Here is an 11,288-nt window from a genome sequence, read left to right as displayed (position 1 = left end):
TGTAGACTTTGTCCCCCTCACCTCATTTCCCCTTAAATGTTTGACTCCCTTGCGGCTCCACTTCTTCTCCCCAACATCCCTATATTTCCTCATCTTCCCCAGGATTACTTCGTGTTCCTCAGCTCCCCTTCCCTCTTATTTATCCTTCCTCCCTAGCTCCTCAACATTCCCATCTGGGCCTGACTTCAAGGTCCCCAAAGTCTTCTCAGCCATATTTCTCCCTGAGTTCCCTTTCCTGATTCCCAAGCTGTCCCGTTCCCAAGGTCCCCAAATAGCACTGTGGGCCAAGAGAAGCAGCAACCAAAAGAATGAGGACAAACGGACAGAGAGAGAGAGAGAGAGGTGTATAATATGTGATACCTAGCTAGTTAGACAGAAAGGGTAAACAGATGATTAATAGAGAATGAAAGATAGAAAGACCGATGACAGACAGACACAGGTGACAGATAGATTAGAAAGATGGACATACGGATAGATAACACTATTTTTTGTTCAAACACATAATTCCCCTGCCACATGATAGGATTTTATTTATATATTTCACTGACGGGGGCATCAGGAATTTGTTGTGACCAATTAGATGGTACATGAACAGGGGTCAGCAGACTTATCATGGAGCATCCGCCACTGCTAAAAAAATGCTTTGATGACTTCAGTACAGTCCTATTTATCCATTTTTTCCCTGGAAACATACAAAAATTCAGATAATCAAAGTTTAGGATATTTGTGAGAGTGGGGAGACAGTGGAAGCTGAAGCTTGTGTTATCTGCTCTAGGGACATAGCTGAGATTTGGGGAAAGGTTTGGATTACAGCTACCTTTTGTGGGCAGTTTAATTGGTTGTAAACAGGGCACAGATGCATTTCTTTTAATATATGTCATGTATCCAGGGCCTAGAACTACAAATGGAAAAAAGTAAAAGAATCCAGGGGAAATGGTAATTTACATTCTAAAACACAGGACAACATCACCCCCAATTTCATTTAATTGATATAATGAGGTGATGGCAGGGATAAATTTGCCTGATTTTATTTTATTTGTATTAACTCAGTTTGAGAATCTGAAGTAACACAGTTCCATTTTAACACTGGATTTTATTTTCAATTGTTTACTTTTTTCCTATCTTAAATCATTTAATGGATAAAGAGAAACTTAGTGTAAATGGTTTCTTCTTCCAGTCCATGACAGGGCCCCATTCTGCTGAGAGAGAAAGTTCCAGCCTAAGCTTTAAATCCACAGAGCATCCTTTTGTACATGGGTCTATTTGTAAGCTAATTTAAAGTAATTAATAAATAATTAACAAAATGATAGACTAATTTACCAAACAAAATAGTCTATTAAAATATGCTTTGTATATATTTTTAATTCAAAACCAGAGGTACCAGATATTATAGTAAAGGTTACATATGTGAAACAGTAAATTGTTTCTTCTGTGTAGACAATGTTAAAAATCAAGTAAAAATAATGATATCCAACAAAGTTCTGTCAGTTTTGAACCAGGCTGCTGTCCATAGTAGGTTATTTTTGGATTAGGAGCTGTGCTCTGAAATAAAGCCCCTCACTCACTTTTAAGGTCGAGATGATGCTGCGGCTTCATATTTAGATCATGGCTAGTAGAGAAATGTAGGGTGCAATTAGTCACCTATGACACGGACTTTATATTCCCACTTAATTTAGTAACGACAGTTGGTTTCTTGGGAGGCATATGAGATTTGTTTTATTAACAGAGTTTCTAGAATAAGTCAACAGAAAGATTTGAAAAGGATGAGATGAGGAGTTGAGACATGAAGGGAGATGTTCTGAAACGGAGGTAGAGCTTCTTAAGGATTTTAATACAGAGAAATGTAAGTCATGTCTCCTAATTTTATCAAGCAGGGCTACATAAAGTAATGAATACTGTACATATGGATTAATAATCAAATGTTCTTATACACACTTTTGTACTAGTTGCTTTTATCCCATGCGTCAGGTATCTATCTCACTAGGACTTTCATTTCAGATTTTACCAGTTGTTTAATTCTTTAGTTCATTTGGTTTTACTTTAACAGCACAGCAAGATCTATTGCAGACATGAATGTTTAGAGTAAAACTTGTTTTATCTGAAACAAATGCATTAATTTACATCCAGATGGCAAATATTGTTCATATTACACTGTTTAATCTGGTAAATGTATATATTAATATATATATTAATTTGTAAAATCTTGGTATTACAGATACCAGAGATTATGTATCTTTCTACTGTATACTGCAGATTAAAATTGAGATATCCAACATACCACATTTTTACAGCCCTTTTTGGTCTGAAAAGAGATCAAATCCTGATCCTACTCCCAACCCCATGGACAGGTCAGGGCAGAACATCGTGCCCTGTTAACTTTTCAAGGAGTTGTCAGCTCCTAGTAACTGATGATAAAAAAGTTAGGTTATCTGATGCAAATGGAAATTAAAAGACAAATGCATAAAGAAGGAAAATTTGAAAGAGACTGAAGATGTCAATTTTGAAATGTATATAATTAAAATGTCAGTTTAAATAATTCATTGAAGATTAGCTAAACAATTAATGCCAGAAGTTGTTTAGGTACATGAGATCTCTGCACTAGATTCCTGGGAAAGTCAGATTTTAGAAACTCATTACTTTTCATGTTATTTTCTTTAGCATAAACAATCAGGTTATCTTATTAATACTAAGGTAGCTAATAAATATTAATAAGAACTTTCTGTTCCAGTTAACCTGAATTTGATTGTTATTCACACTTTTTCTGAGTGATTATCATAATTTCACATCAGTTGTTTCATGAGAGATTTTTTTTCTCCTAATCTCTCTCTCCTGGGTTGAGAAAAGTATAGAGCAGTCAAAAACTGACACTAAGGTGAAACTCTTATACGAGGAGCCTTCTGTTTCTCTGTGACTCATTTGACATTAACATAATTATGTTACAAGAGTCAAAGTGATTTTCAAACTATGAGTAATGCACAATACTAGAGAGTGTTTACAAGAGAGCAAGGCATATCAGCTAGCTGAAGTAACCAGCTGCTGATAACAGCTGAGGTAAGTTAGAGAATTAAAACGTCTTTACAGTAAAATTACCCTTTTTTGGAATGCTCAGTTACATACAGAAATGGGATAGTGTATTGTGAAGTAGGATTCAAAACCAACATCATACTGTAATTGGGATAAGACTGAGTTTGTGGATAAGACTTCACTAGATTTCTTCCAGCTTTTATGGAAAAGTCATGCTCAAATGATAGTTTGGTTCTTTTCAAGAAGTGCCTATATGCCAGGATTCATTTCCAAAAACAAAACACATCCTCTCAGCAGCGTGAGAAGAGCAAAAGTGAAACAAAAAATGAGGTCATTCCCCAAATATTTTGAGTCTACCGTATGTGAATGACTCAAAAGAAGAAAACTGACAGCAATAACACACATTCAGAGTTATATTACCATGATCAAATATTTTAAAATAAATACAATTTTACTATTAGCACGAAAGAGAACATGCTTTCTCTTTAATAGAAATATTTAACAGAAGGTCAGCGATGATATTTAACTGAGGTTTATGATAACGTGTATTTATGCACTGAACAATGTATTAAAATGGGTCTCTACTAAAGAGAGAAAATGTAAGAAAAAAATTAACTGGTAGTACTTCTTGGTTTAATTGTAATGCTCTGTATTGCTTATAAAATTATTGATGTGTCATAAGAACAAAACAAATATACAGAAATAATGTTCATGTATGGTTTTCTGGGTTTGATACCTTGATTTTATGAGCACATTCATTTTAGTTAAAGTGGGACACACTGTTTTTGTCTGCTCTTCCTTACGAAGGCCATTATTCAGTGAGGTGTTGAACATTCTGAACCCTACTGTTGACTTAGAAAAAATTGTGGTCATTCATCAGCTCCCAGGATTGATCTATGTAAGCTATATAAAATACTTCTTAAGAGAAGCTAATTGCAGTGTTGTAGAGAACTGTAACTGGGCAATAATCAGTAAACATTTTCTTGTAAAAATGTCCATAAAAATAGAAACAGTCAAGGTAGAGAAATGTAAGAGGTGCATGAACTGGCAGAAGAAATGTAATCAAATAGAATGTTTTCCACAAGGCAGTCACATTTATTTAAAGAATTTAAAATATCTGCAACTTTCAAAAGCACCTAGGTCAATCATTTCAGTATAGAAAAGGTATTCTGGATTCAGTCAGACGTTCAGCACAGTGAGATTAGCCTACCCTGGCCTGTTGCAGAGTTGGACCAGCACCAGAGGTGGTTACAAAAAAGTGTATGGCAAGAGAAGATGGAGAACATATTGTTCAAGTGTTTTAGCTCCTGCTGATAACATTACCATGTTTGCCTGGGGACTGAGCATCAACAATCTTGGATTTGTTTTTTCCTGTTCTGCCACTGTGTTCCGTTGTGATTTGGGGCAAATCTCTTTGCCTCTATCTGCCACTTTTATTGTGAGGCTTAAGATATTAATAGTGATTAGGGATCCTGGAATCACACCTGCTACACAAATGCAACATATTATCAATGTGTATATGCAACATCACATACTCCAAAAATGTGAAAATATTATTTCCCAACATCACATGCTCCAAAAATGTGAAAATATTATAAATAGTATAACCTAGCAGCCAGAAACCAGTCATAACTTGTAGTAAACATATCCTGCAGCTTTAATTTTATAGTTACAGATACATGAAGTCATTTTTGCAGTTTCACACAGTTACTGCAATGTGCTATACCACTCTTCTGCAAAACCAAATGAAAATGTCTTTTCATTTTATTTCAGTGTATTAGGGTGAAAAGGAACATGGAATCACCAAATCTCAACTATCAAATTGTTTAAAATATATACCACCCTTATAATGATGACTTTATGTCCCATAATTAAGTTTGTATCATAAATTTCATTACAAAAACTTGTTTCATATAGTTATTATTATTAATCTTATAGCAGTAGAGCTAGTTGCCAGTTTATGCCGTGCTGCTGCAATACCTCCATTATTATTTATTATTATAGATCTCCCTACATTGAGCCTTAAGAATAGCAACTGTCTGAGTCCCATCATACAAATATTTCTGCAGTGCACCGTAGAGAGGATTGTTCATTACAGGATCCCTCATTTCTAGCTCCTAGTGCCTCAAATAATACTTGGTTCTAATGGAATTTCCATCCTCACAGAAGTTGTCTGAGGAATTTCACCAGTACTTACTTTTATTTCTTTGTGTGGCACAGTGAACCAATCATCTTGCCTTTTTTGTTCCTGTAACATAGTGACATTTAAGGCCAAATTCTGCAGTGACACCCATCTTGTGCAAATTCCAAGTACCTATATTGTGTTCTTGTTTGGGCCTCTGTACATAGTACAGTTGCCCCTGGTTCAGCTTACAAAATAATGTGGTAAATTAGGGCATGATAAAAACTAAAAGTGGCTGCTTACAAAAGTGTATGCATCTCTGATTTTGTTAATTTATAACAGGGATGCTCAATCTCTGGTCTCTTGGCCAGATCCGGTCCCTGGCACCATGTCATCTGGCCAATGGGGCTGCCCAAAGACATGTGGGGAGCCCTGGGACCATGGCCTATATGCTAGATTGGGTATGCAGGTCAACACAGAGCCCTATAACAGTGTGGCGGGGGGCTCCAGAGCCCGATCCCAGCTAGGCAGAGGTGTCAAGGAGTCCCCAGGGCCCAATCCCAGTTGGGCAGGGACAGCACAAGGCCCTAGAGCTGGATCCTGGCTGGACAGAGGCAGAATGGGACCCTTGGGCCTCTATCTGGCCAAGTGGGGACTGGGTGGAGACAGGATGTGGCCTTGGGGCCTGATTCTGGCCAGGTGGGGGCAGCACGGGGCCCAATGTCTCCTGTGCACCATTCATCTGTCCTGTGGGGCCAAAATCATAAGCCCCACTGCTCTATAAGGTGCAAATCTATCTTGCCTTTTCCCTGACTTTTAACTAATACAGCTAACTCTCTCTTTTTGACAAAAAAAACAATTTTAAACAACATGCTGCCATTTGTACATTCTACGACTCTCGCTGATCCTTTTTGTTTTGAATGTGTTTGAACTGAGTCAGTGAGCAAAACATCCAGAGAATGTGTTCAGAGGGCTAGAGATCAAGGAAAAATAAGTAGACAGGTCTACTTGATGGCAAACTGATTTTCTGATTGATGGGTGGGTGAAAGCCAAAGTGTGTGGAGGCAAGAGTTATTTAGTGGTATCTTTTATTAGACCAAATGTATATTTATTACAAAAGTACTCTTACTTCTTGTACATATCCCAGACCAACACAACTACAGCAATACTCTATGAAGAGTGTAGAAAAATAAGATCCCAATGTGGAGACATCTAGCCTTTGAATTCTAAGGGCTAAGACAGGCTAAGGTGACAGTGAAGCACAGGAATGGAGGGAACTTATCTACACATAGGTTCTGGGTATGGAGGCGCAATATACTTGTATGAAGAGCCCTGATCTCAAGAAATTTCGCTAAGATCTACAAGTTCAAAGACTGAAACTCTGCCCATTCTTTGAGGGCAGCTGCTGCAGGAAGACAATTTGGTGAAAACTGCAAGGGAATTTGGCTCAAAATTTTGCTTCCTTAATCCTCCCACAGGTTTTTTTTCCCCTGGGGGACTCTGAACCCATTTTATGCTCTAAGTTTTAGAGCAGAGGTGTCAAACTCATATGATCCAGACTATGGGGCTTCTTATGGGCTGGATGACCAAAATCCAGATCCTGCCCATGGGATGGCACTTCTTGCTATGGCTGCCACAAGTGCTGTATTGGTGCAGCCAGGACACAAGGTTTAATACTTCCACTGCTTGCTGCCTACCTTGGTGGCCGATATGCATGCTGAACAGTGATTGCAAATCAGAAATTCTGGTGTGGGTAAGGGAGAAAGAAGGGGGAGAATTAACCTCTTGGGTGCTGGCTATGCCAGCACAGTGGCTTTGGCAGCTGCAGTGACAAGCCCTGCAGGCTGGATCCAGAATGAGTCATCTGGTTAGAGAGAAACCCTGCAGGCCAGAAGACCCACCTCTGTGGGCCAGATCCAGCCTGCAGGCCACATATTTGACTCTCTTAGGGTTTCCATTGAGTATTGCTGTAACCATAGTAGAATTGATAATAGAGAGTTCGTCGGTTCTTTGGGGCTCTTTCTTTTTCTCTCACCTCATAGTGAGACAGTTGCTGCCTCACTGCCGGGCACAGAATCCAGTTGTTGCTTTGAAGCAGTAGCATAACTATCTATTATGTCATTGATATTACATACTGACCATATATTCTGCATTATTATATGTTTTCTTGTAAGCTGAAACTCAAAATTCACTGTAACCACTTGCAAATAAATAGATAACATTAACAATCAAGTTCAATTATATCTATCAACAAAGAATTTATTACATTCAGATTCAGTTGGTCATTGCTTTTGTGTCACACAATTTCTATCTCCAAAGTGTAATTTGACAAGTGATTTGGTCAAATCACACTTTTAATGTTGAAAAATTAGAAATTAAATTGAGAGGTATATTAAGAGTAAATGCTGCAAACAGTTCTGTATGTGTTTATATGTAAACACCTGAACAGTCTTTTTTGTTATACCATTAGAACTATTCATATGAATAAAATTAAGTGTTTGTGGGGGCCAGGATTTTAAAATGCTCTCTTCATTTAACATTTGTAAAAATGTTAAATATACATATAATTGCCACAGAATTTACTTTAAAATGCCCACTATAGTTTCATGGGTAAAGTATCTTATGAAAATGTAAATAAACACTGAAATATTCAGATAATAAGCTTGCTTGAGTGGCTGAACCATCTCTCTAGTAAAAGAGAAAGCCAACTGTGCCACCTATTTGAAAGAAGTAATTAAAACAATATTTTTAACTGAAACAAAGTCATTAATTTATGGGTAGATACCAACATCCATTGAGCACATTGGGACTCTTTCCATTAACATCCAAAAGACACTGAGTAAAGCTGAGTACCAGCTTCCTATGCACAGTGCATAGTCAAGAGTCTCACCAAAGTGAATTTGTTTGAATGTAAATGGAAGGATCTATGTTCTGATAATGGAATTAGTGACCTGTGAGTCCTCGTGGCCATAGTAGTTTGCAAATTAGATGGCAAGATGTAGAGAAGCATCTTGATGAGTGATGTTTGCATATCCCTGAAAGGTCAGGAATAGGGAATAAAAGATGTGGGTCCTACAGCAATCAGATCACATAGTTGCTTTGAATGGTGATTGTCTTTGTGTCCTGAAGGTGTTTGTTTGTTATTTTTCTACATATCGATATCATTTGTATGCTAACATAAATTCTGATGTTTCAGGGATTCAGAATGAAATAGTGTTAGACTTCGAAGAGGAATTATGCTCTCTGTGGCTGCATCTACATGAGCCCATGACTACTGCACAGAAGTGGCATGTGGCAGAAAGCATGACGCGATGCTATTGTTCAGTAGTTACGAGCTAGTGTGCAGTCAGTGTTACAAAAAAGCCGTTCCTCAGCACAACTGAGCGGTAACTGGGGTTACTGCGCAGTCATTAAGTACTTGTTTATACAAATACTTAATGATTGTGCAGTAATGACTGCACGGTCAGCGTCTCGTGTAGATGCAGCCTGTATATATCTTCTATTAAACCTCATTGGATAAGACATAATAAATGTTCACAAACCAGCCTTGCCAAATTCCAAGTTCAAATTAGATTGTTATGGAGGCGTTGAGACTCTCTTGTCTAAACATTTTCCCACTGCCTTCTAAAAGAGAGTTGTCCCTGATGGTGGAATACTTGTATCGTGCAGAAAACTGGTGCTGCATATCTTCTCATTAAATGCTCTCTTCATTATTGTCAAGTGTCTGTTATGAGATTGAAATCAAATTTAGGGCTCAATCCTACTCCCACTGAAGTCAGCAGGCATTTTCCCATGGACTTCCATAGGAGCAAGATTGAGCTCCTAAACTTGAAGAGTTAGATCCAACAGAGGATGATAAGTATCATGAAGTCTAACTTTCAGAAGCCTGGCTCTCAGAATAGAATCCAAAAACCTACAACTGGCACCTAGGCACCCTTTACAGTGCGTGGGCAAGCAAAGTACCTCAGTCCCAAAACAGCCAGCTCATTCAGCAGGAGCAGCCCAAGTGAGCAGGCTCAGCATATGCAAACACAAAGAGCTAGCCAGTGGGCACATCTACATATGTATTAATGTGCCGTAATTACTGTGCATTAAGTTTAGTACCTGTTTAGTAATAACAGGTACTAAATGCACAGTAACTGGTGCTACTGCACTGTAGCACTGGTACAGTTCTTTTAAGTGTTGCTAATGTGCAGTAGACTAATTCTACTGTGCATTAGTGCATTAGCATGGCTTTTGCCATGACATGCTAATGTGCAGTAGAATTAGTCTATTGGGCTTTTAGCATCTGTGTAGATGCCCAGTAGGAAACACTTTAGACCAGGTTTTAGGGGGAGTGAGTCTTAAATACCACTCACCAGACTCTTTACTCATACACCTGGGATCCAGAGCCCAGAATGCTCTCCTGAAGGCAGGGATCTAGGACCTTTCTTTCAAAGAATGGAGCAAGGTTCCTTCATGAATTAAAAAAAATAGCCAAGGAAGGAAGGGGGTCCAGATTTCATTTTATGTTGTGGCCTTGTTGTGGTTAGAGCACTCACCTAGAAAGTGGACTATGTTGGTTTAATTCTCTCCTCAGCCTGAGGATGTTCAAACTTACATCTGCCATTTTCCAGAAAAGTGCCCTAATCCTGAAGATACCATCTAGACGGTGTGTGGACCCTCTCCACCCTTCCTGTTGCAGCTGTGCACCTGGGCAGGAAAGTATTCAAGATTCATGGAGCCAAAGAGAGGGAGTATGAGAAGCTGCATGACTCTGTAGCTTAGTGAGGTCATTTGTTTAGGAGAGGGAAGTGTTAGGCTACAGTCTCTGATCCCAAGGCATTCACATTTTTACCCATGAAGTTCAGCTGGTAACCTGGCGGTTTTGACACTCTGGGGTGAGAGATGTGGGTTTGAATCTCTGAATGTATTCTCATTTCTTAGATGAGTATGCTAACCACTACATTACTTTCTAAAAAGTTGGTGGCATCATCATCTCCTATCTTATGTTTACAGAAAAGCATTGGCTGCCACTGCATTTTGTATGCAACCTGATCCCATTGGTATGTGTTAGACATGCTCTGAGAAGGCCTACAGGATCAAGATCCTCAGGGGACAAGGGAGTGGCCCAGTGAGGCTTAGGTAGGAGCCTGGATCTTTGCTGCTCAGGCCTATCAAAACTGTTGTGCTTCTGGAAAAGCACAGAAGGTTAACATTCAGGGACTTAAAAATATGCTCAAAACCTGTAGCACCTATTGATTTCAGGTACCCCCAGAGTAAAGTAGTAGCTGACTGAGAATTTGAGGGTAGCAATTGTAGACAGTAGACTGCCTATGCTTGTCCCTAAATCCTGTGCTTGATAAACAGGTTCCCAGTCATCGTCCAGATCTGTCAAATGAAAGATTTTGAAGAGAAATGTTTCTCTGCTCTCCTTTCTTGGAAACTAGCTTCTTGTCTAGATTCTGCTCTATCTTTCTCCTCCAAGTGGATTACCAGGAAGGTAAACACCTAGGATTGAGGGTAAAGACCTTTGAGATATTTTGGGTTGTTTAAAAATGTATACACTGTAATAAAGGAAGAAAATACATGAAGGTTTAAAACAGAGGTGCTCTGTAATGCTGTATCTTACCCCCCACACTAGATATCTGTTTTCCTGTCAGATTGCAATACAAATTAGATTCTGATCCAGCTCCTGAAGCCTGGTGGAATACTTACTGTACTATTAGTATCAGTTAAAAAATTATCTTTAACGTTAATTAATACAATTACAGAGATAAGTGGAAGGAGAAAATTAGAAGGCAAAGGAGAAAATGACCTGAAGCCTGGCTTAAATAAAAAGTAACCCTATGGAAATCAGTTAAGTGTCACTGATATATTAGAGAGGAGAATTAGGTCCCTAATTGTGGTCAGTGCTAGATTAATAGACTCTAAGGGCAGAAAAAACCAGTGTTAGATCATCTATTCTGACCTTTTAATGGCCTATACTGTATTGCAGGCCAATATATACAGTTACCTATCTAGATTTGCTGGTTGAGAAGTAGGGAGGGGAAAACACGGGGCTTGAACCGAGGTGGGAACACCAAAGCCACTCACTACTCACTATTTTTTAATCCAATCTGCCTTAAAACTAATCTAAATTAACAAATAACTAAAGAAGAGA

The 11,288-nt window shown here is 38.5% G+C and overlaps 1 protein-coding gene across 2 annotated transcripts in view; it reads left to right on the top strand.

Moving 5' to 3' along the window:
• Positions 1-1,721: 1,721 nt before the first annotated feature.
• ATF3 (activating transcription factor 3) overlaps positions 1,722-11,288 on the top strand; it is a 48,189-nt gene continuing 38,622 nt past the window's right edge. The window contains exons 1-2 of one of the 2 annotated variants that reach the window (XM_090049245.1): positions 1,776-1,843; positions 10,496-10,628. In XM_090049245.1, the coding sequence (XP_089905371.1) occupies positions 1,842-1,843; positions 10,496-10,628 (135 nt within the window). In that variant the 5' untranslated portion in view covers positions 1,776-1,841. Of the gene's footprint in view, positions 1,844-10,495; positions 10,629-11,288 lie in introns of both variants that reach the window. The other variant, XM_090049262.1, reaches the window with a different exon arrangement.

The sequence above is a fragment of the Crocodylus siamensis genome, chromosome 1, assembly GCF_052110815.1.
Source record: "Crocodylus siamensis isolate JL-2025a chromosome 1, ASM5211081v1, whole genome shotgun sequence".
Taxonomy (NCBI): domain Eukaryota; kingdom Metazoa; phylum Chordata; order Crocodylia; family Crocodylidae; genus Crocodylus; species Crocodylus siamensis.
This window is presented reverse-complemented; position numbering and strand designations above follow the sequence as displayed.